Source organism: Diceros bicornis, chromosome 7, assembly GCF_020826845.1.
Source record: "Diceros bicornis minor isolate mBicDic1 chromosome 7, mDicBic1.mat.cur, whole genome shotgun sequence".
NCBI classification, from domain to species: domain Eukaryota; kingdom Metazoa; phylum Chordata; class Mammalia; order Perissodactyla; family Rhinocerotidae; genus Diceros; species Diceros bicornis.
This window is the reverse complement of record NC_080746.1, coordinates 56,731,641-56,759,611: the sequence shown is the minus strand read 5'-3', so window position 1 is coordinate 56,759,611 and position 27,971 is coordinate 56,731,641. Positions and strand designations below refer to the sequence as shown.

General features: G+C 37.7%; 1 protein-coding gene across 1 annotated transcript in view; it reads left to right on the top strand.

Moving 5' to 3' along the window:
* Positions 1-27,971, top strand: part of PPME1 (protein phosphatase methylesterase 1) — a 78,269-nt gene that overhangs the window by 28,362 nt on the left and 21,936 nt on the right. The window contains exons 4-9 of the mRNA XM_058545614.1: positions 8,756-8,813; positions 9,316-9,367; positions 17,307-17,461; positions 18,332-18,422; positions 22,342-22,407; positions 26,436-26,559. Coding sequence (XP_058401597.1) covers positions 8,756-8,813; positions 9,316-9,367; positions 17,307-17,461; positions 18,332-18,422; positions 22,342-22,407; positions 26,436-26,559 — 546 coding nt within the window. The remainder of the gene's footprint in view (positions 1-8,755; positions 8,814-9,315; positions 9,368-17,306; positions 17,462-18,331; positions 18,423-22,341; positions 22,408-26,435; positions 26,560-27,971) is intronic.

Below are 27,971 nucleotides of genomic sequence, written 5' to 3'. Positions count from 1 at the left end.
GAGCAGGGACTATGCCTTATTCACTCTTATTTGTCTAGCACACAGGGCCTGCCTTGGAGTTGGTGCTCAATAGTTATTTCTTAAATAAGTTAATGCTGACCCTGAACAATTAAGAAAAGGTTAAATTTTGTTCATTGTATTCTGTTTAAGAAAGCAGAAAAGTATGTAGTTATTCCAAAGGCTTTATCAAATGACAGTAAGTCATATACGTATGGCTGATACATAAAGAAGTTGTATAACATGGTTAGAAAAATCCTAAATTCCAGGAGACACAAGTCCAAAGGACATGAAGAGATAGTTCATGGAAAACAAATAGACATGAGAACGTTCATCCTCACTAGTAATCAGATATTATTCATAGGAACTATCATTTTTTTACATATCAAATTAATAATATTTTTCAAAACTAATCCTCAATATTGGCAAAGATATTAGAAAACAAATACTTTTGAACATTGCTGATCGCATTGTAAATAGAGCTGTTTTGGAAAGTTAAGTTTAGCACTGGGATTGAATCATCAGAATACTTACACCATTTGACACAGAAATTGTACTTTTAGGAATCTAAGGAAATAATACGAAATGCGGAAAAAGCTGTTTGTCTAAAATTAACAATCCCAGTATCCAACAATAAGTAAATGGTTAAACTGGATGTACCTGTAAGACAGAATATTATACAACCTTTTAAAACAATTCTGGACACTGAGTGATTTTTTTTTCTGTTTTTCTATTTTATGGCTTTTCTTACAGTTTTATGTTTTTTATTACTTTCATAACTTAAAGATTGTTTTTTCTTTTTCTTTTTTTTTTTTTGTGAGGAAGATCAGCCCTGAGCTAACATCCGTGCTAATCCTCCTGTTTTTTTTGCTGAGGAAGACCGGCTCTGAGCTAACATCTATTGTCAATCCTCCTCCTTTTTGTCCCCCAAAGCCCCAGTAGAGAGTTGTATGTCACAGTTGCATATCCTTCTAGTTGCTGTATGTGGGACGCGGCCTCAGCGTGGCCGGAGAAGTGGTGCGTCAGTGCGCGCCTGGGATCTGAACCCGGGCCGCCAGTAGTGGAGCGTGCGCACTTAACCGCTAAGCCACGGGGCCGGCCCCATGTTTGTTTCTTTAATGGAAACTATTTTCAAAGGAAAAAGTTTGTATTCAGTTCAAAGGTTGTGTTCAGTTCTGGGTCCCACATGTTAAAGGGAGATTGGCAAACTGGAACTTGTCCAGAAAAGAGCAGCCAGGTTTAGAGTACTTGAAACCATAGCATTCAAGGAAAAGTTGAAGGAACTGAAAGTGTTTGCCCTGAAAAAAGGAAAGACTTTGGAAATGTAATATTTGGTTTCAATTATAATAATAATTTTTTAAAATCAGCCACATCTTTTAAACATTTACTGTGTGCCAGGTACTGTGCTAAGTGCTTACATGCATGATCCCATTTAATCCTTTCTGTATTTCTATGCGGTTAAGCAGATGAGAACAGTGAAATTTAGGGAAATCACACAGCCACTGACAGCACCAAAACTCAAACCTACTTCTAGCTGCCTTCAGTGTGCATGTTTCTCTGAAGACCAGTTTTGCACTGCTTAAGAGTAGAGACTCAGGGCAGAAACCATAGAGATATATTTTTGACACACATAGGCAGAACTTCTAATGATTAGGACTATTTTGAAGCAGCCCAGGCCATCTACAGGGGAAAAGTGAGCATCATCTTGGTAGTATACCAGCATAATGCATGTTATAGGATTTAACTGTGAATGTATATTTCCAGGTTCCTTCTTATCCGTCATTGTGTAAAAATCCCTGGACCTGAGTAGAACCCCTTTTCCATCTAAATGTTTTGTGGGTTATTTTTGGTGGTGGTGGTGGTGGAGGGTGTCCCAGGGATTCACCTGAAGGCGTCCTATTAACTATCAAGAGAAAGCATTTCTACTTTGGCTTTAGTAACAGAAAAAAAAAAAAAATATATATATATATATATATATATATATATGTAGTCATTTTTGTGGAACTATCAAAGGGTTATAACTAATAAATAACTAATAGAAGGAAATTATGATTTAAAAGTTAGGCTTTAGATTTTTAGAAAAATTTTCAGAATCCTTTATTCCTTGGTTATATCCAATAAATTAGTTATTACTGTAGCTTTGGTATAATAATCAAGTTGATTATATATAGTGCGTAATACTTAGGGCTTCTATAGCCCTCTCCCATCAGCAAGTACTGGGTATAAAAGACTGACCTGATTGCTGTGGGAGAATCCAGAAGTAAGCAGATGTTGAAGTTTGGCTGAGAGAGGAGAGGAGCTCATTAGCACATGCAGCCTCAGCAGACTAGGTTTTGCCAGCCTCCAGTTGTTTTCAGCTTTGGTACCTCTGAGGGACCTGGGACCAACCGAGTATGAATTGATTGAAGCCAGGAATTGAATCTGAACGTCTACTGGTTCCTGTTTCTTCTTGCAATTAATTCAGTTCATGTTAGCAAATATTTACTAACTATATTCTGTATTCCAGGTTTTGGGCTGGGTTACTAGGGATGGAAGAATGAGAGTTCACTCTTTAATAAGATCAGCCAATCAGCAAATACTTGTTAAACTCTTACTTTGTACCAGGCATTATGCTGTGTGCCATGGATACAGTGGAGAATTAAACATATAGCCTATTCTCTTGTTCATATGATGTTTTAAGTCTAATGGGGAAGGTGGGAAAAATGGAGATGGCACATGTATACAAATAATACAGCAAAAAATTTAAGAAACTTTTATCTCAAACAGACAGGGGTTTGAATCTCAAAACAGCTTAATCTAGCAAGCTTTAGTTTCTTAATCTGTAAAATGGATATAATACCACCTAGTTAATAGAGTGGTTGTGGGAATAAGCAAAAGATGTGAGGTTCTTGATAAAGTGCTTGATGAAGCACTTAGTTTTAGATGAGTTTACAGCATCTATGTACAAGATACAAAAGTAACAGGAGGGAATGATTAACTCTGATGGTTGAGGTGACTATAAGGAAAGTTTCATAAGTGAGGGAACATGTGAAATAGGTTTTAAAGACTGCATAGAAGTTAGATTAGTAAAAAGGCAATCCAAGGAGAGAGAAACGCAAAGGTAGTGAAGAGTGTAACAGTGAAGTATGATTTGAAAATTATAAGTAGCTTGAGTAAGGGTGGGGAGCAGGGAAGGAGATGACTAGAGAGATCACAGGGGCAAAATATGGGAGGGCCTTGTATACCTGACTAGGGAATTGCACCTTATCTTTTAGTTCAGAGTAATAGCAGTGGGAGCTGTTTTTAAGCACAACACTTCTCTCATCCTCGCCCACATTAAACATATCTTAGGCATGTCGAAATTAGGGAGGGTGGAAAGCATGTTTTGCTTGAAACAATTGCAGACACATCCAGATTGTAAAGTTCTGGGGAGCTGAGCATTTTGATACACATGTACCTACTTGTAGTTGAGTATCACTGTTTTAAGTAATCGGGAGCTATTGAAGAGCTTTCAAATAATCAAGATATTAGTAGAGATGATGGATTGGGCAGGAGACACAAATGGAGGCAGGAAGACTAGTTAAAAAGCTATTCTTTTGTTACCCAATTCTAAATATTTGATATCTTGTGGAATGCTAATTTCTCCCCAAAAGGAGAAAGTTCAATTAAAATTTTTCACCATGTAAAAACACTACTTAGAATAGTACTGTTTTAGGCTACCCAATTTATCTATGACAGTAGCATCAGTCTAATACCAAAATCAGGCAATGACAATGCAGGAAAACTGTGAGCCAATCTCGGTTATAAAAGAAATGCAAAATCCTAAGTAAAATAACAGCAGATTGAATCCTATAGTGTAATAAAATAGGAATACACCATGACCAACTAGGTTTTATCCCAGGAATGTGAAGAATGGTTCATCATTAGAAAATCTATCACTGTACTTAATTTTTCTCCTTGCTTGATGCTGAAAAAAGACTTGTTTAACTACAACACCCACTCATGCTGAAAACTCTTGGCAACTAGGAATAGATGAAAAACTTCCTTAACTTTATTAAACTTATATACCAGAAAATTACATAAATGTATTTAGTGGTGAAACGTAAGACACTTTCCTTTTAAAGTCCAGGACAAGATAAGGGTGCTATTTTCAACATTACGCTGGAGGTTTTAGCCAAACAATAAAACAAGAAAGAAAAATGAGTTTTAAAAATTTGAAAAGAATGAGAATTGTCATTACTTGTAAATATTGTTTCCCTGTGAAATCAAAGAAAATCAACTGACAAACTACTAATTAAGCCACAGTTTACAAAGTCAAGATAAAAAAATTTACTTTTCCTAAATACTAGCACTTACTAAGTTTGGAAATATAATAGGAAAAATGATCCTATTCATAAAAGCAACACAGCTGTAAAATACTTGGGAATAATCCTTATTTTTTAAAAAAGTATAAGACATTTATGGAGAAAACAGTAAAACTTCACAGAAGAATATAAAGGAATACCTGAATAGAGAAATCATGTTCCTGTATGAATCTGACTAACTCATTAAAATCTCAATGGAATTTATGAGACTTGATCAACAAACTCTAAAATTCACACAGAAGAATAAATGTCCAATGATAACCGAGATAATTTTGAAAAAGAGCAAGAGAGAGGGGACTTGTCCTCTCAGATATCAAAACATATTCTAAAACTCTATCAATAGTATGGTATTGGCAGAAAGAATCAAGAAATAAGCTCATGTATAAAAAGAAATTTAATGTATGATAAAAATAACAATCCAAATGGATTAGACTACTGAATTTAAAAAACCAACCATAAGAACATTCCTATATGACCTTGGAGCAGGCCTTCTTAAACTTAGCCACAAGAAGTAAAAGCCATAAAAGAAAGATTGATAAATTTACCTTGCTCCTTTATTATTTTCTAGTCTTCCTCTGCCACACTAAAATGTAAACATCATGAGAGCAGGCATATTGCCTGTCTTTTTCATACCATAACACCATTACTCAATTGGTGCCAGATTTTTAGCAGATGTAGTTTAGAAAGATTTGTTAAATAAGTGAATGAAAAATCTGTTTTTATTATTATTGTCAGTGGTTTCTGACAGGCACATAAGATCATAAATTACTGCTTTCAGGTTAAAATTGGAATTGACAATTACTGCCTTCAAATGAATATTTTGTTGCTGTTTTGTGGACCTGGTTTTACGTTGGGTTTTTTTTTTTTTTAATGTAAAGCAATCAAGCAAATTTGATGCTATCTTTGCCGCTTAATTTTATTCCAAAATACAGATTTGTTTTTGGCATTGAAGGCTTTACTACCACCATAATGCATTAAATAATTCCTGTAAATTAGCTTTCAGGAACAAATAGCAATGTATAGTAGAATTTCAGCCCTTTGTTTTCTTTAAAAGTATTCATTAGTTAGAGTAATAGAAGTAGAAACAGACTTGATTTTCTAGGTGATTTTTAAAATCTGATTTAATACACTAACAACAAACTTATCTGCAAAAGAAAGAAAACAATTCCATGTACATTAGCATAAAAAAATAAAATAATTAGGAATAAATTTAACCAAGGAGGTGAAAGATCTGTACACTGAAAATTACAAGACATTGAGGAAAGAAATTGAAGAAGACACAAATGGAAAGATATCCCATGTTTATGGATTGGAAAAATTAATATTGTTAAAATGTCCGTACTACACAAAGCCGTCTACAGATTCGATGCAATCTCTATCGAAATTCCAATGACATTTTTCACAGAAATAGAAAAAACAGTCTTAAAATTCGTGTGAAGCAACAAAAGATCTCGAATAGCCAGAGCAGTCCTGAGAAGGAAGAACAAAGCTAGAGGCATTACAATCCCTGATTTCAAACTCTATTACAAAGCTATAGTAATCAAAACAATATGGTACTGGTATTAAAATAGACACACAGGCCAATGGAACAGAATCAAGACCTCAGGAATAAATCTATGCATATGTGATCAACTAATATTTGACAAGGGAGCCAAGAAGACTCAATGGGGAAAGGATAGTCTCTTCAATAAATATTATTAAGAAACTGGATAACCACATGCAGAAGAATGAAATTGGATCCCTATCTTATACTGCTCACAAAAATTAACTTGAAATGGATTTAAAGACCAGAACGTATAAAATTACTAGAAGAAAACAGGGAAGAAGCTCCTTGACATTGGTCTTGGTAATGATTTTTTGGATATGACACCAAAAGTGCAAGCAACAAAAGCAAAAATAAACAAGTGGGACCACATCAAACTAAAAAGCTTCCGCACAACAAAAAAACCAATCAGCGAAATAAAAATGCCACCTATAGAATGGGAGAAAATATTTGCAAACCATCTATCTGATAAGGAGTTAATATCCAAAATATATAAGGAACTCATACAACTCAATAGCAAGAAAACAATCCAATTAAAAAATGGGCAGAAGACTTGAATAGACATTTTTCCAAAGAAGACATACAAATGACCAACAGGTGCATGAAAAGATGCTTGACATCACTAATCATCAGGAAAATGCAAATCAAAACCATAATGAGATATCACCTCACAACTGTTAGAATGGCTGTTATCAAAAAGACAAGTGTTGATGAGGCTGCAGAGAAAAGGGAACCCTTTTGTACTGTTGGTAGGAATGTAAATTGATACAGCCACTATGGAAAACAGTATAGAGGTTTCTCAAAAAAACTAAAACTAGAACTACTACATGATCCAACAATCCCACATCTGGATATATATCCACAGGAAATGAAAACACTATCTCGAAGAGATATCTGCACTCCTATGTTCATAGCAGTATTATTTACAATAGCCAAGACATGGAAACAACCTAAGCATCCATCCGCAGATGAATGGGTAAAGAAAATGTGAAACACACACACATAATGGAATATTATTCCACCATAAAAAAAAAGGAAATCCTGCCTTTTGCAGTAACATGGAGGACCTTGAGGGCATTATGCTGGGTGAGATAAGTTGGACAGAGGAAGACTAATACTGCATGTCCTCACTCATATGCAGAATCTAAAAAAGCTGATTGAATTCATAGAAATAGAGATTAGAATGGTTGTTGTCAAGGGCTGGGAGGTGGGGGAAGTGGAGAGAGATTGGTCAAAGGGTACCAACTCGCAGCTATAAGATGAATAAGTTCTGAGGATCTGATGTACAGCGTGGTGATTATAATTAATTGTATTGTATTGTGTACTGGAAAGTTAAGAGAGTAGATCTTAAATATCACCACACACACAAAAAATGGTAATTAAGTGAGAGGATGGAGGTGTTAACTTACTTTATTGTGTTAATCATTTTGCAATATACATGTGTATCAAATCATCGCATTGTACACCTTAAACTTACATATGTTATATGTCAGTAATATCTCAGTGAACCTGGGGGGAAGAAAAGACCATAGGAAATACCCAAAGAGATGATGGGGACTACATTTGGATGACAAATCAAAGGATTTCTTTTTTCCACCTGTCTTATTAATTTCCTGTGTTTTCAACATTTTTATAATGAGACTATATTCAAGATGATATATTTAATCACTGAAAATGAGGGGAAAACGTGATTTAAGAAATCTGACTTGTTTTGGGGCAGGCCCCATGGCGTAGTGGTTAAGTTTGGCGCACTCTGCTTTGGTGGCCTGGGTTTGTGGGTTTGGATCCTGGAGTCCATCCTACACCACTTGTCAGCCATGCTGAGGTGGTGACCCACATACAAAATAGAGGAAGAGTGGCACAGTTGTTAGCTCAGGGACAGTCTTCCTCAAGCAAAAAGAAGATTGGCGGTGCATGTTAGCTCAAGGGAAATCTTCTTCAGCAAAAAAAAAAAAAAAAAGAAAAGAAATCTGACTTGTTTTGTGTTATACATGGACCATTATATTGGTAACTCACCTTGATTCTGGTTCTGTTTTTACAACTAACTCGTTATATAACTTTTATAACTTGTTATGTGACCCTGAGTAAATAATTTCCTTTCTCTTGGCCTCAGTTTCCTCATTCATAAAATGTGAGGCTTAGGCTAGATAGTTTTCCTATTTTATTCTTAGAAGTTAAAAAATACTGATGACATTTACTAACACTAATTGTGATGTATTATTGTCAAAGAATCTAGTTCATTTGAGGAAGAAGATCCCCAATTATTTCAGGTTTGTTTAAACCTCTAAAATTGTACCTCCCCATAGTATTATGATTTCTTTTTCAATATATTTTTATTTAACTGTGGTACAAGCTTATGTGTACTGCTGCATTTATCTTAAGTGAACCTTTGGTAGATTTCATGACTTGTACTGTTTTCAGGGTTATTTCATGGTCTGAATTTGTGTGATCACAAATCACATTTGTGTGATATCCTGACCTGAAATATAAACTGACTCATGATCCTTATCTAGGGAATTTCTGTTCCAGAGCAAGGATAACCAAGGAATATGAATGAAAATCATAGGTAATAGCAGAGCTCAGAGGGTCATTGCTTAGATGTGCTTATTCTGTGTTTCATGAAAAGCTAGGAAAAGTTCGAGTTTAAAGAGGGATTTAGGTGGAGAAAGCCACATTTTGAAGTTGGGATAGAACCAGAATATGCACAAAAAACCCCCAGAGAATCATCATTTTAAAAATTTTCCTTAAAAGTAGAAAATCTTTTGATTCTCTTGAGATCCTTGAATCTTAATGGTGGTTCAAAGTTATCACTGGTAATGGGGAAAGATTTGCTAACCCAGATGTATCTTACTCCTTTTCCTTTTCCTCCTAGGCAGCGATCATTAGTAGGGTTCAATGTAGGATTGTGGCTTTGGATCTTCGAGGTCATGGTGAGTAAAGTTCTTAATTAGTCACTGACTCAATGACATATTTGCCAAGCCCTTTGAATAGTATTAATATGGCAAATTTCAGTGTAGCCTTAAAATAACCTGGTCTGTTCCATTTGGGCATTCCAAGAGAAATCCTAGCTTTCAGTTTTTATAAATATTTTATAAACATACCTACACATGTGTATATATTTGTTGTTATTTATCTAAGAAAATGTCCTTTAATGTAGCCAAATTCTGATGCTGGTGATGTATAAGGAATGTGGATAAATCTTTGCTAGGCTACTGTAATTATCCTCCTTAGGGTGGCCAACTATAAAGATGCATCTGTAACATAGGAAATCCTTGCTAAGCCCAATTATAAAGTCCCCATTTCATTGGGGACAGTTATCCAATTATAAAGTCCCCATTTCATTGTCCAAAAGTGAGATTTTTGAAAGAGACTACTCTTGCTTTTATACTTCCTATCCTTGGGAATTTTATTTTTAAAATATTTTCTTTTTAGGTGAAACAAAAGTCAAAAATTCTGAAGACCTGTCTGCAGAAACAATGGCAAAGTAAGTAATCTAATATTGTTTATACATCACCTGGCTTCCATTACCGTTATAAATAGTAGTATAACTTTATCACTCTCGTGGTAAGATTGTTGGACAATAATTAGCACAGAGAAAATTTTACTTCTGTTCTCTTTCCTCTATCTGGTGTCTCCTTACTATATAATCTTGAAAGAAACCTCTGTGTTTATTGGTATATTCAATGTGATGGTCAGCACATAAAGCACTTGAAAATTTTTTGAGGCACAGTTAATTTGTGTTGACTTATGAAAAGCTTTTTTCTGTTGACAGAGTTGAATAGAATCTGGTTATCTATTGGGAACCCATGCTTGGAAAAGTAGTTGTATGCAAGAGATGTTGTGAGATGTTCTTAAGGTATCCTGCTCACATGCTTTGTCCAACTTCATAGTAAGAAGGGAACAGGGTATTAAAGAATAACTAATTATACCCTGGACCTCAAAGTAAAAGATGGGTGTAGCATCTACAGTGGCTCTCAAACCTGGTCACTCATCAGAATCATGTGAAAAATGATTAAAATACAAATGATTTGGCCTACCCCAGACCTACTGAATTAGCACTTCTACCAGTGGGATCTGGGCATTTATATTTAGCTAAAGCTCTATAAAGGAATTTGATGCAGCCAGTCCTATGAATGGTGTTTGGGAACTGCTATCCTATACTGTAAACAGGATTCTTCTAACTACCCTCCTTTAATACATGCTCTCTCATGTACTTAATACATGCCCTCTCAAGTATTTGACCAACTTTGGCTAAAAATATCTTATCCTTTATTTACTTTAGCAGCTTTAATCTGAGTAAACTGTTTCCCTTCAGAACCCAAAGTCATATGGCCATAATTTTATTGGTATAGTAGGTGCTATTACTGTTAGGCTTTATTAAGTATAAATTAAGCATTTATCAAGAATAAATAATTAATTTAATTAAGTTATTTATTTTAATTATTATACATCATTAATTCTGAAGTGTAGATATTATCAATTTTTTACCAGTGAGGAAACTAGCTTAGATAGGTTGAATAATTGTATGAGGTCACACAGTTAGTAGACCAGAATTGTGGTCATTCAACTATAGTACTTGGCAGAGAGAGAGAGAAATAAGAATGTATGAGTACCATTCCATTCAGTGAACATACGCCTGAGAAACTACAAAAAGGGAGCCACAAATCTGTTGCCTTAGTTGTTCCTAATGCTTTTGTAATGTGAGAAGAATAAAGCCTGGGGCTGGCCCAGTGGCGCAAGCAGTTTAGTGTGTGAGCTCCACTTCGGCGGCCCGGGGTTCGCAGGTTCGGATCCTAGGCGCGCACCAACGCGCCGCTTGGTAAGCCATGCTGTGGTGGCGTCCCATATAAAGTAGAGGAAGATGGGCACGGATGTTAGCCCAGGGCTAGTCATCCTCACAAAAAAAAAAAAAAAAGCAGAAGAAAGCCTGAAATAATCAAGCCAGTTAGTGATAACTATAGAAAGATTTGTGAATGATTTTTAAGGCTTTAAAGGGTTTCTCGACTGTTGACAAAAAAGTGAAATACATCATCTAAGTGGCCAGGCAGCCAGACAAAGGGTGATGATGGCTTGGCCGACATTCTAGAGGAAACTGAAGAATTAATTATTAATTAATGTATTAACACATTAATTAATAATACATTATTGGCTAATAATGTATCAGTCTGGGACAATCAGGAGAGAGAAATCCTAACAGGGAAAGTTTTTTTTTTTTTTGTGAGGAAGATCAGCCCTGTGCTAACATCTGCCAATCCTCCTCTTTTTTTGCTGAGGAAGACTGGCCCTGAGCTAACATCTGTGCCCATCCTCCCTCACTTTATATGGGACGCCGCCACAGCATGACTTGCCAAGCAGTGCATCGGTGCGTGCCTGGGATCCGAAGTGGCGAACCCCGGGCCGCCGCAGCAGAGCGCACGCACTTAACTGCTTGTGCCACAGGGCCAGCCCCATTTTTATTTTTTATTTACTTTTTATTTTCTTTTTTGTGAGGAAGATCAGCTCTGAGCTAATATCCGTGCTAATCCTCCTCTTTTTGCTGAGGAAGACCGGCTCTGAGCTAACATCTATTGCCAATCCTCCTCCTTTTTTTTCCCCCAAAGCCCCAGTAGATAGTTGTATGTCATAGTTGCACATCCTTCTGGTTGCCGTATGTGGGACGTGGCCTCAGCATGGCCGGAGAAGCGGTGCATCGGTGCACTGCCGGGATCTGAACCCAGGCTGCCAGCAGCGGAGTGCGCGCACTTAACCGCTAAGCCATGGGGCCAGCCCAGGGAAAGTTTAATGTAAAGATTTATTGACTGTGACGAGGGATTGGAGTCATGAGGAATTGGCTAGTAAGAAGTAAAGAAAACACTAAAGAATACAGGGTTACTTAACTTGACTGTAGGAATCATTTCACAATGTATATGTATATCAAATCATCACGTTGTACACTTTAAATATATTACAATTTTATTTATCAATTTACCTCAGTGAAACTAGAAAAAATTTCATAAAAAGAAAGAAAGAATACAGGAATAGCCGAGGTAAGAAGCAGCCACTATCCCTTTGGGCTTGAGATAGAACACTGATGGAAGAGGTTGAGATCTCGACCTTGTTGGAACGGGCATGACTATGGTTTACTGAAGGCAGAGAAGTCACTTTGATGCCATATTGGCAGAACTTGCTAGAAATCTGCCCTGTAGGGTGCAGGGGAAGCTATTCACAGGGCCGTATCTAACCAAAGGCACTCTGCAACAAAAATATTGGGAGTGGAGGAGTGACGTCAGCACCATGACTGAGTGAGCTTTCCAGTAAACTCTTCCCCCGATAAGATACAACAAAAGGGTCAAGCATAGACCAACAAGAGACACTTACACTGCACAGAGAGACATTGGAAAAACCCACACTGCTGCACATCTGAGAGTCGACATGCTGGGGCCCCCGGAGGAAGTGGGGAGAGGTAAGGAGAAATCTTCTCCCTCCCTACCAGATCGGCTACTTGGGTCGCGCGGCTCCCAGAGAGAGGGGAGGAGTGGCCCTCTGCAGGGAAACCATAGCCCTTCAAGCTCTCTCAGCCAGTGAGAAACTCCACACAGAGGACTCAAACTGCTGCAGGGGTGCCATCAACATCTGAGCACCCCGGGAGAGTGGATAACGAGGGGCGAATGAGAAGCCCCCCCTGCCCCGAGACCCAGCGGGCAAGGGAGAGAGCCCCTCGCCTCCCGCATGCCCGACACTGCAGCTCAACCGACCAGTCTGAGCAGCCCCGGCGGAGTGCAGGCGGCCTGTGGCACAGTAGCCAGGGCGGAGCCTGGGCGGTCCGCGGCAGCGGAACAGCCAAGGTGGAGCGGAGTGCAGTTGGCCTGTGGCAGCAGAATGGCCACAGCAGAGCGCAGGGGGTTCAGATTACACAGCCCTTGACTCCCACACAGTGATGGCAGGTGGAAACTGCAACCAGATATTCCCAGGATGAGGAAAAACAAAGGCAATACAGCAACCACGATGCAAAAGTACGTTAAATCGCCAGACCAGAAGGAAAATGACAAGCACCCAGAAATCAACCCTGAAGGCACAGAAATCCATAACCTAAATGACAGAGAATTCAAAATAACTATCATAAAAAAGCTCAACGAAATACAAGAAAACACAGATAAACAAGTCAACGAGATAAGGAGTTTCTTCACAAAAGAGATTGAAATCATAAAGAAAAAGCAATCAGTACTGATGGAAATGAAGAACACAATGGAGGAGATAAAGGAGAATATGGAATCTTTAAAGAACAGAGCTGACAATATGGAGGAAAGAATTAGCATTATAGAGCATCGGAATACAGATATGCTCCAGATGGAGGAAGAGAGAGAACTGAGACTAAAAAGAAATCAAGAAAGTCTCTGAGAAATATCCGACTCAATTAGGAAATGTAACATAAGAATTATAGGTATTCCTGAGGGAGAAGAGAGGGAAAGAGGAACAGAGAACCTATTCAAGGAAATAATAGCTGAGAACTTCCCAAATCTGGGGAAGGAGCAGGAAATACCAGTAAGTGAAGCCAACAGGTCACCTAAATATGTGAACAGGCAAAGGCCCACTTGACAGCATATAGTAGTAAAACTGGCAAAGGTCAATGACAAAGAAACAATATTAAGGGCAGCTAGACAAAAACAAAGAATAACGTACAAAGGAACTCCCATCAGGCTCTCAGTGGATTTCTCAACAGAAACTTTAGAGGCTAGGAGAGACTGGAATGATATATTCAAAATACTGAAAGACAAAAACTTTCAGCCAAGAATACTCTATCCAGCAAAAATATCCTTCAAACATGATGGAGAAATAATAACTTTCCCGGATAAACAAAAGCTAAGGGAGTTCATAGCCACGACGCCACGACTGCAAGAAATGCTCAAGAAGGCCCTCAGGCCTGAAAAAAAGAAGAGAAAGGGAGTACAAAGCTTGGAGCAAGGAGAAAAATAGGTAGACAAATTCAGAAAAATAGTAGATCTTCACTGGAATAGGATAGCAACCACTTAAATACCAAAATCAAAGATCAAAGGAAGGAAATCATCAAAAATAAATATAACCTCATCACTTTAAACACACACCCACAACACAAGATAGAATAAGTTGTGAGAAGAATAACTTAGAAGGGGAAGAGGAAAGAGATTGAATGGACTTAGTAAAAGGGAATGAGAGGCCATCAGATAATGGACTATCTCATACACAAGATTTTTTATACAAACCTCAAGGTAACCACTGAACAAATAATCAGAACAAAATCACATAAGATAAATAAAGAGAAAACTAAAAGAATCATAAGACAGAACAACCAAACTGAACTGGCAGGCTGAAACACATGGGACAAGAAACAAAGGAAATGCAAAAGAAAATAAGCAATAAAACAGCAACATTAAGCCCTCATATATCAATAATTACACTAAATGAAGATGGATTGAACTCTCCAATCAAAAGACACAGAGTGGCAGGATGGATTAAAATGCAAGACCCAACAATATGCTGCCTCCAGGAAACACATCTCAGCTCTAAAGACAAACACAGGTTCAGAGTGAAAGGGTGGAAGACCATATTCCAAGTTAATGGCAAACAAAAGAAAGCAAGTGTTGCTATACTCATATCAGACAAAGTAGACTTCAAGATAAAACAGTTTAAGAGAGACAAAGAGGGGCAATATATAATGATAAAAGGGACACTCCACCAAGAAGACATATCAATTATAAATATATATGCACCCAACACAGGAGCACCAAAGTACATAAAGCAACTATTAACAAACCTAAAAGGAGATATTAACAACAACACAATAATAGTAAGGAATCTTAATACCCCACCTACATCAATGGATAGATCATCCAGACAAAAAAATCAATAAAGAAACAGTGGACTTATAGGAAAAACTGGACGAGATGGACCTAGTAGACATATACAGAGCACTCCATCCAAAAACAGCTGACTACACATTCTTCTCAAGTATGCATGGAACATTCTCAAGGATAGACCATATGTTGGGAAACAAGTCAAGTCTCAATAAATTCAAGAAGATTGAAATCATAACAAGCATTTTTTCAGACCATAATGCTATGAAACTGGAAATCAGCCACAAGAAGAAAATTGGGAAAGTGACAAAGATGTGGAGATTAAACAACATGCTACTGAACAACCAGTGGATCATTGATGAAATTAAAGGAGAAATAAAAAAATATCTGGAAACAAATGAAAATGAAAATATGCCATACCAACTCATATGGGATGCAGCAAAAGCAGTCCTGAGAGGGAAATTCATAGCAATACAGGCCCACCTCAACAAATAAGCAACCTTAAATTACACCTAACAGAACTAGAAAAAGAAGAACAAACAAAGCCCAAAGTCAGCAGAAGGAGAGAAATAATAAAAATTAGAGCAGAAATAAATGAAATTGAGACCAATAAAACAGTAGAAAGGATTAATAAAACAAAGAGTTGGTTCTTTGAGAAGATAAACAAAATTGACAAACCCTTACCCAGACTTACTAAGAAAAAAAGAAAAGACTCAAATAAATAAAATTATAAATGAAAGAAGAGAAATTACAATGGATACCACGGAAATACAAAGGTTTAAGAGAATACTATGAGAAAATATATGCCAACAAATTGGACAATCTAGAAGAAATGGATAAATTCTTAGACTCATACCACCCCCAAAACTGAACCAACAAGAAATAGAGAACCTGAATAGACCAATCACAAAGAAAGAGATTGAAATAGTAATCAAAAACCTCCCAAAAAATAAAAGTCCAGGACCAGACGGCTTCTCCAATGAATTTTACCAAACATTCAAAGAAGATCTAACACCCATCCTTCTCAAACTATTCCAAAAAATAGAGGAAGATGGAACACTTCCTAACTCATTCTGCGAGGCCAACATCACCCTGATACCAAAGCCAGACAAAGACAATACAAAAAAGGAAAATTATAGGCCAATATTGGTGATGAATATAGATGCAAAAGTCTTCAACAAAATATTGGCAAACTGAATACAGCAATACATTAAAAAGATCATACACCACGATCAAGTGGGATTTATACCAGGGACACGGATGGTTCAACATCCGCAAATCAATCAACGTGATATACCATATCAACAAAACGAGGAATAAAAACCACGTGGTCATCTCAGTAGATGCAGAGAAGGCATTTGACAAGATCCAACATCCAGTTATGATAAAAACTTTCATCAAAATTCGTATAGAAGGAAAGTTCCTCAACATAATAAAGGCTGTTTATGACAAACCCACAGCCAACATCATACTCAACGGGGAAAGTCTGAAAGCCATTCCTCTGAGAACAGGAAGGAGACAAGGCTGCCCACTTGCACCATTCTTATTCAGCATAGTTCTGGAGGTTTTCGCCAGAGCAATTAGGCAAGAAAAAGAAATCCAAATAGGCAACGATAAGTGAAACTCTCACTATTTGCAGACGACATGATTTTATATATAGAAAACCCTAAAGAATCCATTGGAAAACTATTAGAAATAATCAACAACTACAGCAAAGTCGCAGGGTACAAAATCAACCTACAAAAATCAGTTGCATTCTGTATGCTAATAACGAACTAACAGAAAGAGAGCTCAAAATGATAATACCATTTACAATTGCATCAAAAAGAATAAAATGTCTAGGAATAAATCTCACCAAGGAAGTGAAAGACCTATACAATGAAAACTACAAGACATTATTGAAAGAACTCGATAAAGACATAAAGAAATGGAAAGATATCAGATGCACATGGATTGGAAGAAGAAACATAGTTAAAATGTTGGGAGTGGAGGAGTGACTTTAAAATGTCTATATTACCTAAAGCACTTTCACTGTCGCAGTTAATCCTCAAAGCAATCCAGTATAGTAAATGATATTCTTATCCTCATTTTATGAATGTTGAAACTCTATTTGAGAGATTACTAACTAACCCAAGTCCACATGGTAAAAAATAAACTGAGGTTGCAATTCATCTTGTGACTGAAAACTTCACTACATTATAATGCTTAATAAAATTGTTTTCCTGTTTTATAGATGGGGAAACTGAGGTATACAGCAGTTAAATGATTTGTCCAGAGTTTCAAGCTTAGGTTTAAAATAAAGGTATATGTTTATGTAATTATACTAAATGTGTAGAACAGTGAAAGTGTTATGTAAAGAAAAATCAGAAAATTTGGGTTCATAGTCCTTAAATTGCCTTTTATCAGAAGAGCTAGATGTGTGGCTGCATGTATAGATATTGGGGGGCATGTTAGGTAGGAGATTTACATAGATTTACATTTGCAAGATGGCCCAGTAGACCTTTACAGTCCTAGAACTATTAGTTACAGACCAAAGGAAGAAGTTAGTAAAGACAACTATTTTTATAGTATCGTCAGAGAGCGTTCCCAGCCTTTTTTTCCTTCTCTTTGCAGAGATGTCGGCAATGTGGTTGAAGCCATGTATGGGGACCTCCCTCCTCCAATTATGCTTATTGGACATAGCATGGGTGGTGCCATTGCTGTCCACACAGCATCATCCAACCTGGTGCCAAGCCTCCTGGGTCTGTGCATGATTGATGTTGTGGAAGGTAAGTTTTCTTAGTGCTGACCAAATCAAAATCTTTTGACTTATAAGAAACATCCATGGTAAACTATTGTTATCTTGTTTTAATTTATTGTTGATTTCACTCATCTTAAAAGTATGTCCCTCTGTCTTTTATATCTTCCTCTTAATGTAACTTTATGGCAAAAGCATTCCAAGTATTTTTTTTTATCGAGATAAAATTAACATAACTTTGTATTAGTTTGAGGTGTATAACATGATTCAATATGTGTATATATTGCGAAATGATCACCACAATATGTCTGGTTAACATCCATCACCACACATAGTTATAAATTTTTTTTCTTGTGATGAGAACTTTTAAGATCTATTCTCTTAACAACTTTCAGATTTACAGTACAGTATTATTAACTATAGTCACCATGCTGTATAGTCACAATGTTTGTACCTTTTGACACGTTCACCTGTTTTGCCCACACCCCACATTAGATAACAATTTTCCATATCATCAGAAACTCTTCATAAATATCTTTTATGGCTATATAATATTTCACTTGTATGTATGTCTCATCATTTTATTTAACATTTAAAAAGAAGCTGCCATGTCTTTTATGACCCAGCCTCAGAAGTCACACTACTGCTTATATAAATCAGTCCTATTCAGTGTGGTGGGACTACACAAGGAAGTGAATACCAGGGGTCAGAAATCACTGGAGGCCGTCTTGGAAGCTGGCTATCACATCAGTCTTCTGAATTTTCTTAACCTACGTCTTTTTTCCCCTAAGCATCACTGAATTCTGCTATCATTGAGAGCAGATGTATACAGTTGACCCAGTAAGTGTAAATGCTCAGAATATTTTAAGTGCTGTGGTTAACATTTTTGTTTAACTTCTAGGTACAGCCATGGATGCACTTAATAGCATGCAGAATTTCTTACGTGGCCGTCCTAAAACCTTCAAGTCTCTGGAGAATGCCATTGAATGGAGGTAACCCACAAATCTATATTGTCTATATTTTAAATGTTTGATTATAGCTTTCCTTTTTCATCAGCTCAAGCGTTAAGTGCAAAGGAATCGTTCAGGTTCCAAGCCTTAGCTTTATTGTAATAATCATGTGTGGAAAGATTTATGTAAGGAGCAGAAATTTTTTTTTTTAGTATTTCAAATGTTTCAGACTTAGCTCAGTTTTCTAAAACCCATCCTTTTTCCAATACACTATAGTACCTTCTAGAATCTTAGTAATTGTGGATCATCTGCTGTCTGGCTGTTCCCATCTCTAAGGTGAGAGTTTGGACTAAATGAGACTCTAAGGCCTCTTCTACCTCTGATGTTCCATGGTTCTAGATTCACTTTCTTTGTTCCAGAGAAAATGATGGAGAAACAGAGCAGAGCATGGATGTAGGTTCCTTTCTCAGTTTTTATTTGGGTTTTGGGTAAATAAAAACCCTTTGGGTAAATAATTTTTGTAAAGACCACTGACAGACTTGACTATGGCTTCACTTAAGTAAAGGCTGTTCAGTCATTAAATTATTCATTAATTCAATCAATTATTTGATTAAATGTTTATTAAATGCTTACTTTGTGCTAAAGGGTGAAGATTCAGAGATGAGCAAAAGGCTCTCCCTCCCCCAAGGAGATCAGTCTTGGGATAAAATATCTTCATTATACTGTCTTCCTACCTATTCTTCAAAATCCATCTCCAGTCCCTTCTTCAGAACCCTTTCTTTAACTCCTCTAAACCACCCAGATCACTCCTCAGTAAAATTTCTAGAGACCTTTAAGACTATATTATTTTGTACTATTTACCCCTTAAGTCTTCTGATCCTCCCTTAAGGGATATGCTTATATTGTTAATTTTCGTACATCAAAGGGCAGAAGCTATTCTCTGTTTCTTTGGTACTTTCATATAGCATATAGCATACTGCTGGCTGCCCTAACAGGCAGAACATATCCATTAACTGAATGAGAGATATCAAGTGGAAATTAAGGACCTGGTAAATACATCCTAGGAAATTTTCCTGGGACAGAGGTTCTCATGCCAGATGTGGCTTGCCAGAACGATGTTGGTGTTTGGTGGGGTCACTTCTACCACCCCTTGTTCACACTACCATGATGCAGTATTCCTTTTCTCTCAGAAGCACCAAAGATCGCTCCATCTTGGGCAGCACAGCATTGAGAATGCAGCTGCTGCCGGCTCAACATGTACCTCGGGCACCCTGCCTACTTCCCCAGTAACAACTAGTGAGAAAATTATTCCAAATAACTTTTTAGATTTTTTCAGTACACATTTTTTTAGTATGTAAGATGTGTCAGTACCTGATCTAAGAACTGGGATGAATCAGGCTTAGTTCCTATCATCAAAAACTGTGGATACAAACAAGTAAACATAAACACAACACAGTGAAGGAAGCATAGGAGGCACAGAAGATAGGTACCCAATCCAGCCTAGAGGTCATGGTGGGCCTTCTCTTAAAGGAGGTAGAGTCTTGATTCTATTGCTGGATGCAGGATAAGTGTTCTGTTGTTGAATGTTAAAATGTTCTGGATTCTATGAGAGCCACTGATTTTTAGAACCTACTTTCAGAGCCTGAGACTCAGAAAGAATACTATGAAATATTTGGTAATATTGTTTTGTACTCTGCTGGATATCTGAATCGCGTTTATGACTCATAGCCATTTTGGCTATTCTAGATTAAAAAAAAAAAAAAAAAGATGCTGAAATAAGGCCAGCCTATTTAATTCAGTAACAATTTAAAGTGAAGTGAACTTGCCTTTGCTCTCTTGGTCATCCTAATGAGAGGCAGTAGGGTATAGTCATTAAGAGCCTGGGCTTTGAAGTTGGACAGATAATGGATTTGCATCTCAGTTCCACCACTCTGGCTGCTCTGAGGAAAACAGAATACGGGAAAGAGTGGGGAGTGGGGGTGATAACGGAAGTGGGAAATTGTTTAGGAGACAGTTGTAGTAGTATAGGAGAGTAATGAAGGTAAGCACAGAGTAGGATGGCAACAGAGGAAGTAATGTGGTCACATTTGGAATGTATTTTGAAGGTAGAACTGACAGGACTGCCTAATGGATTGGATGTTGGGGGAGAGACTGAGGCACAGCGCTCAAGGATGACTTCTAGGTTTTTAGCCCAAGAAATTGGGTGAACAGTAGAGACAAAGAGAAGTAGATTTGGGAGTGGGTAAGGGGCAGGGAATAAGGATTTTTGTTTGGATAAGCAGAAATGCTTATTATACATCTAAGTGGAAATGTTAAGTAGGCACTTGTATATATATACTAGTTAGAAGAGTTAGAAGAAGATAAATTGGAGAATCATCACATAGATAATATTTAAAGCTATAAGACTGAATGCAATCCCCTAGGGATTTAATGTTGATAGAAAAAGGATCCAAGAACTGAGCCTTGAGATACTCCACAATGTTTAGAGCTTGGGAAGAAGAGAAAGATCCAACAAAGAAAACTGAAAAGGCACTGAAAAGTTGGTGAGATAGAAGGAAAACCAGGAGAGTATAGCAAGTGTTTATAGAAGGAGGGAGAGAACATCGGTGTCAAATGCTGCTGAGAGATCAACTAAGGTGAAGACTAGGAAATGACCGTTAGAATTGGCATGATGGAAGTGACCTTGACCAAGGAAATCTCAGAAAATGAGTGGGAGATAAAAACCTGCTATAAGTTGGGGATATGAAAGGATGGGAGGTAACAAAGTAGAGAAGACAAGTAAGGTTAACTTTTTTGAGAAGTTTTGTTGTATAGGAGAGCAGAGAAATGGGTAGTATCTAGTAGTGAATGTGGGGTTGAGAATGTTTTTAAAGGCTAGAGAATGTTTTTAAAGGATGTTTTATAATATCTACTAGAGAGAAAAAAATGATGACACAGGAGAGACAGCATAACTAAAGGAAACAAGGTCTTGATAAGCAAGAGGGGATGGGAACCAGTGCCTAAGGTTGGCCTTGAATAGGAACGGAGATATTTCATATATTAAACAGTCATCAAGGCAGAGTGTATGATTACAAGCACTGGTAGGCTTATAGATTCACTTGGTGGTAGAAAAATGAAGTAGTCGTTCTGATTGCTTATCATTAAAATAAGAAACAAAGTCATTATCTAAGCGGGGGTGCACTTTAAAATTTTACATGAATTTTTAAGCTAAAAAATGAGATTTAAAGAAATGTGTTCTGGTGGCCTGCTTCAGGTGGTGTATCCTGGGACATGCACTCGTTTTGCTTGGCTCTTAGGTGTACTAAAGTAGACAACTCTCAGAAGACTAATCTATTAAGATGGAGTCTAAGCTCTTAAGCTCTATAGCATGCATTGCAAGGCCCTCTAGGAGGTGGCCCCTGCCTAGCCTATTCTGTCACACTCCCCCTTTGCTCTCTGCTGCTTCTCCTTGCACTTAGTCCTCTAAAATCCTCATCCTGCTGACGTTTTTACATTACAGTGCCTTCTTTCACAATGTGCCCACTGCCTGTGATGCTCTGACCACCCTCCTTTATCTTCCCCTTTACTTCTTATTTTCAGTCTTCAGTTTAGGCAGAACATTTGGGAATATTCCTCTAACCTCATTCAGAATAAAGTGATTCCTTTGAACCTTGCCTTAATACTTTAAAATTAACTGTTTATGTTTCTTTCTCCCCACTGAATTATATACCTCTTGAACACAGGCCTGGCACATAGTATCCTCTTGGTAAATATTTGCAGAACTGAATACTTACTTTTTACTACTTGGCTTATAGCCATAATAACCAAGTGGAAAGTGATGGTAATCTCCATAGTAAGCTACATTGGTAACCACAGCTTTTTAGTAGGTCCCACAGAATCTGCAGAATTATTCATTTGACCCTAGTGACATGATAAGATGGATGTTAAATAACCTCTTTCCCTTCTCACTTTTCTCTTCTAGTGTGAAGAGTGGCCAGATTCGAAATCTGGAGTCTGCACGTGTCTCAATGGTTGGCCAAGTAAAACAGTAGGTCTTATTTTTCCCCCTTGGGCTGGTTAGAGACTGAAACATGGTGAGGGAATTACAGATTGCTTATTTTTCATACACCTCTCCTACCATCCTGATGAATACTTTCATTAATTCAGGTAATTTTTACAAATGAGCTCAGCTGGGCCAGCTGTATAGATTTTCTCTTCTTTTTTCTTTCATTTTTTTTGAAGAAATACCAAAGCCAAATAATGTCTTCTGTTTAATACTGGATTACCTTATTAGCACAACTCTAGGTGTTAAAAGGTGAAGAATCCCAAAGAATGGACGTTAAAAATTAAATGTCCACTCTAGTGCTGGCAGCTACGGTTTCATTCTGGTTACAGTCTCCTTCTAAGCCAAACCTGGTTGTGAGGAAATTATAGTACAAAAGCTTAGCATAGCCTAGTGAAAGCCAGATTCTAAGGGTGAGCTAAGATTATTTAGCCCAGTTGATCTTCCTGGATAGAGTTACATGAGTCCTGGACATTGCTATGTAGTCACAAAACCAGCGGAACAGACAGGTCACAGAGTTGATGAAAATGATAATGGCGTTTTTGAATGCCTGCTATTTGCCAGGCACTGTGCAAGGTATTTTACATACACTATCTCATTTTTAAAACCTTATATAATGGAAAATTTTCAGACATATAAAAATAGAATAATACAGTGACCCCTGGTGTAGCCATTGCCCATTTTCAACAATGTTAACTCATCACCAGTCATGTTTCATCTTTGTCCATATTTTTTTCCCCTAAGCACAAAATATTTTGAAACAAATTCCAGACAAATACATAATTTCCTCTGTAAGATTTCAGTATGCTCTAAAACGTAAGGACACTTTAAACACAATCACAATACCATTATCACACCTAAAAAAATTAGCAATTCCTTAATGTCACCAGATGTCTATTCAGTATTCACATTTCTGATTGTCCCATAAATAATTTTTTTATAGTTCAAATCAGAATTACAGTAAAGTAGTTACATAGCAGTTGATTGATATATCTCTTAAGTATCTTTTAATCTATAGGTTCCACTTCTATCTCTGTCATTTTTTTTCCTTGCAATTTAATTTGTTGAGGAATCTTGGTTCTTTGCCTACTAGAATTTTCCACACTCTGAATTTGCTGATTGATTCCTCAAGGTGTAATTTAATATGTTCCTTTGTTCCCTGTATTGGTAAATTGTTTGTTAGATCCAGAGATTTGATCAAGTTCAGGTTTGTTTGTTGTTATTTTGGTTTTTTATTTGTTTGCAAGAATAGGTGGTATTGTGTACTGCCATCAGGAAGCACATAATGTCTGGTTGTCTCTTTTTTTGGATGTTAGTAGACATGGATGATCATTACCTGGATTGGTTAATTCATTTGCACTATCTCATTTAATCCTTACAATACTTCTTTAAGGTAAGTATTGTTTTATAGGTGAGGAAATGGAAGTTCAGAAAGGTAATGTGACTTTCCGAGGATCACACAGCTAGTGAATGACAGAGCTCAGATTCAAACTCCTGTGTATTTGACTTCAAGGCCTATATTATGGATTTTGTGCCTGAAAGGGCAATTTGAGTAGTAATATCTGGCAGACACAATGCAGAGGCTTTGAGTAAGCTGTGAGACTGCCCACTTTTCAATGCCTAAATATTTGGAGATCTGACTTGTTTAAGCAGTGGTAAAACATTTTGTAAGGAAGTTACTTGGCAGGTAGTTCAGTGATTTTAAAATTTTACTTAATCTGTAAACTTAAGTGGTGTTTTCTCTTAATATGTAAATCTGTGTATGTAAGTGTGTGTGTGTGGGGGCCAGCCCAGTGGCGCAAGCGGTTAAGTGTGCGTGCTCCGCTGCAGCGGCCCGGGGTTCGCCGGTTCGGATCCCGGGCATGCACCGATGCACCACTTGTCAAGCCATGCTGTGGCGGCATCCCATATAAAGTGGAGGAAGATGGGCATGGATGTTAGCCCAGGGCCAGTTTTCCTCAGCAAAAAGAGGAAGATTGGCAGATGTTAGCTCAGGGCCGATCTTCCTCACCAAAAAAAAAAAAAAAGGTGTGTGTGTGTGTTCATTGTCACATAGATATCAGCTGGGAAAGATATCAGCTGGAACCTTCCTTCCCTTCTTGATCTAGGTGAAATTCTCTTGAACCTCCCAATCATAGCTGTGAAAATCCAGAGCAAATGTTTTTTTATTTGTTATGCTACTTTGACCTATTTGTGAAACCTATTGTACCTCAAGTTCCATAGAAAACCCCCACTTAACAAAATACCTGTGACATAGACTTCACTGAAGGTTTGGTAGAGGAAACAGAGAAGGAGAAGTTGTTTCTCTCTCTCTCTCTTTTTTTTTTTTTTTGGTGAAGAAGATTGGCCCTGAGCTAACATCTGTTGCTAATCTTCCTCTTTTTTTTTTAAATTTTTTGTTTATTGCAGTAACATTGGTTTATAACATTGTATAAATTTCAGGTGTACATCATTATACTTCTATTTCTGCATAGATTACATCATGTTCACCACCCAAATACTAATTACAACCCATCACCACACACATGTGCCGAATTATCCCTTTTGCCCTCCTCCTTCCCCCCTTCCCCTCTGGTAACCACCAATCCAATCTCTGTCTCTATGTGTTTGTTTATTGTTGTTATTATCTACTACTTAATGAAGGAAATCATACGGTATTTGACCTTCTCCCTCTGACTTATTTCACTTTGCATTATACCCGAAATGTCCATCCATGTTGTCACAAATGGCTGGATTTCATTGTTTCTTATGGCTGAGTAGTATTCCATTGTGTAGATATACCATATCTTCTTTCTCCATTCGTCCCTTGATGGGCACTTAGGTTGCTTCCAAGTCTTGGCTATTGTGAGTAATGCTGCAATGAACACAGGGGTGCATGTATCTTTACGCATTGGTGTTTTCAAGTTCTGTCCTCTTTTTGCTTGAGGAAGATTGTCCCTGAGCTAACATCCATGCCAGTCTTCCTCTATTTTGTATGTGGGACGACTCCACAGCATGGCTCGATGAGCCGTGTGTAGGTCTGCACCCGTGATCCAAACCTGTGAACCCTGGGCCGCCGAAGTGGAGCACGCGAACATAACCACTATGCTCCTGGGCCGGCTGGAGTTGTTGTTTTTAAAATCTACCACCAAAGTTTCACTGAGCCTTCAGTTTGTCCAAGTCTCTTTTTATCTTGCTTGTTCTCTTTCCTATTCTTCCTTTTCTCTCCCTTTCAAGGGCAAAATTACAAATTCTTCTCTGTTGTGCAGAGCAGACCTTGGCACTAGCTGCTACCTAGGCCCTTGGGATTTTTACCTTTAACACTTGTCAGTGTATTTTTTCCAATGAATTCTAAAAGGAATTATGGTACCAGCTGTTCATATAGTAATAATTTTTATACCTAATTACACAATAAAGAGATTTTTTTTTAGAGGAAAAACAACAACAATAATTGGTTGGATCAGATGTTCTAATCTCCAAGGTTCAGCTGGCCATGATTATTGTAATTGCCAGTTTCTGTCGGCTAATTAAAAAGTGGGGACCTTTTACCTTTCTGTCTGAGCCTTGTTCTACTGTAAGCAGGGTACAGTAGAAAAGCACTATGCTTTAGAGTTAATTGGGCCTGGATTTGCCTCCCCGCTTCATCCACTCATAAGCTAGGTGATCCTGGGCAATTTTTTTTTAACTCTTCAGGCCTACTTCATAAGATTGTTAGGAGCATTCTGTAAGATAATGCCAATAAAACTCTTGTCACCATGCCTCAGGAAATGGTTACTCCCTTTTGTGGGTCACTATTGGTGCAAGTACTGGAAACCAGCCCTTGGAGTATAGTCATACATTGGCCCTGACCTTCCACAGCCTTGATCTACTTTTACACATTTTAAAAATGCACATTTTTCACATCCCCCTTCTCCCAGGAGCGTTGTTAAGTTTTAGCTAACATTTGATTATAAAAGGCCGTATGTATCAGTATCTCTGAGATGATTTGTGTATAGAAGAGAGGTATGTGATAGCACTTTTTTTTTTAAACCTAGGTGTGAAGGAATTACAAGTCCAGAAGGCTCAAAATCTATAGTGGAAGGAATCATAGAGGAGGAAGAAGAAGATGAAGAAGGAAGTGAGTCAATAAACAAGAGGAAAAAGGAAGACGACACGGAGGTGGGTGAAAGCCTGCATTCTTGGAAGGATGGGGTAGGGAATGGTTCAGAGTGTGTGGGGTGAGGATGGGGAGGTGACATTGTTATTTTTGTCCACCATTAGATATTTTAGGAGGCAAAGACATTATCATAATAGATCCTTAGGTTAACTATAAGATATAAGGCACTTGTTGATAGCTCTAAGAGTTATCAATGTCAAACTCAAACTGGATCATTAAACTTACAGTGTATACCCTACCCTCAAACAGACTGCTCTCTCATCAGGCTTTTTCTCATCTCTGTACTTCTGTTGGTATGGTTTATCTCATGAGAAAATCCCATTTCCTACCAGTCTATACTAAGCCCATCCAAATCATACCCATCTTTCAAGGTATATCTCCTTGGGAAAGCTTTCTGACCTGAGTTTATATCACTCCTTCTCCAGTACAGCACTGGGAGTCTATATGACACAACTTAGCATTTTCTTTTTTTTTTTTTTTTTTTTTTTTTTTTTTTTTTTTTTTGTGAGGAGATCAGCCCTGAGCTAACATCCGCCAATCCTCCTCTTTTTTTGCTGAGGAAGATGGCCCTGGGCTAACATCGGTGCCTATCTTCCTCCACTTTATATGGGACGCCGCCACAGCATGGCTTACCAAGCAGTACTTCGGTGCGCGCCCGGGATCCGAACCAGCGAACCCCGGGCCGCCGCAGCGGAGCGCGCGCACTTAACCGCTTGCGCCACCGGGCCGGCCCCAGCATTTTCTTTTTTGAAGTTATGGCTAAGTCATAGAACTGATTTTCATAAGCCACATTCAAAAATACAATGGTCTCCTGGTAGTCAGCCCTAGAATGCAGATTCAGTGCCCTCTAATTGCATAAGAATTATCTCCCAACAGAAATAACCTGTGTTTTTTTTGAGGGCAGGAAGTGATGTTCTGAGTGAATGTCCCTCAGCATTTAGCTCAGGGTTGTGTGCATAGTGAGTGTTCTGTGTGTAGTTGCTGAGCAATTGATTTGAGAATAGTAGTGGGAAGGGATGTTTTTTTCTTGGAAATGATTAGTGAGCATGAGCAGCAGACTTTCTAGGATATATTATAAACGTCTTAGTGGTGGCAGGTAATGGACTTGGTGTCCACCACATATTCCTTTGCATTTGGAGATGCTACTGTTAGCAAGGAGGAGAGTAGGTTTTTTTAAACAGTATTTTTAATTTAATGAGGATCTTCCTGTCATCCTTAAGATCAATGAATAATACTTTGTACCTCTTGGGAGTTTACAAAAATATAAATCATGCATGATCAGTTTGCCCTCCTAACACTCAGTGAGGTGAGGGGAGATCTTTTCTCCCATGTTAACAATGTAGAAACTGAGACGAAGAGATGAAGAGACTTGCCCAAGGTAATCAAGTAGTATTTAGTAGATTTGAGACTCTGA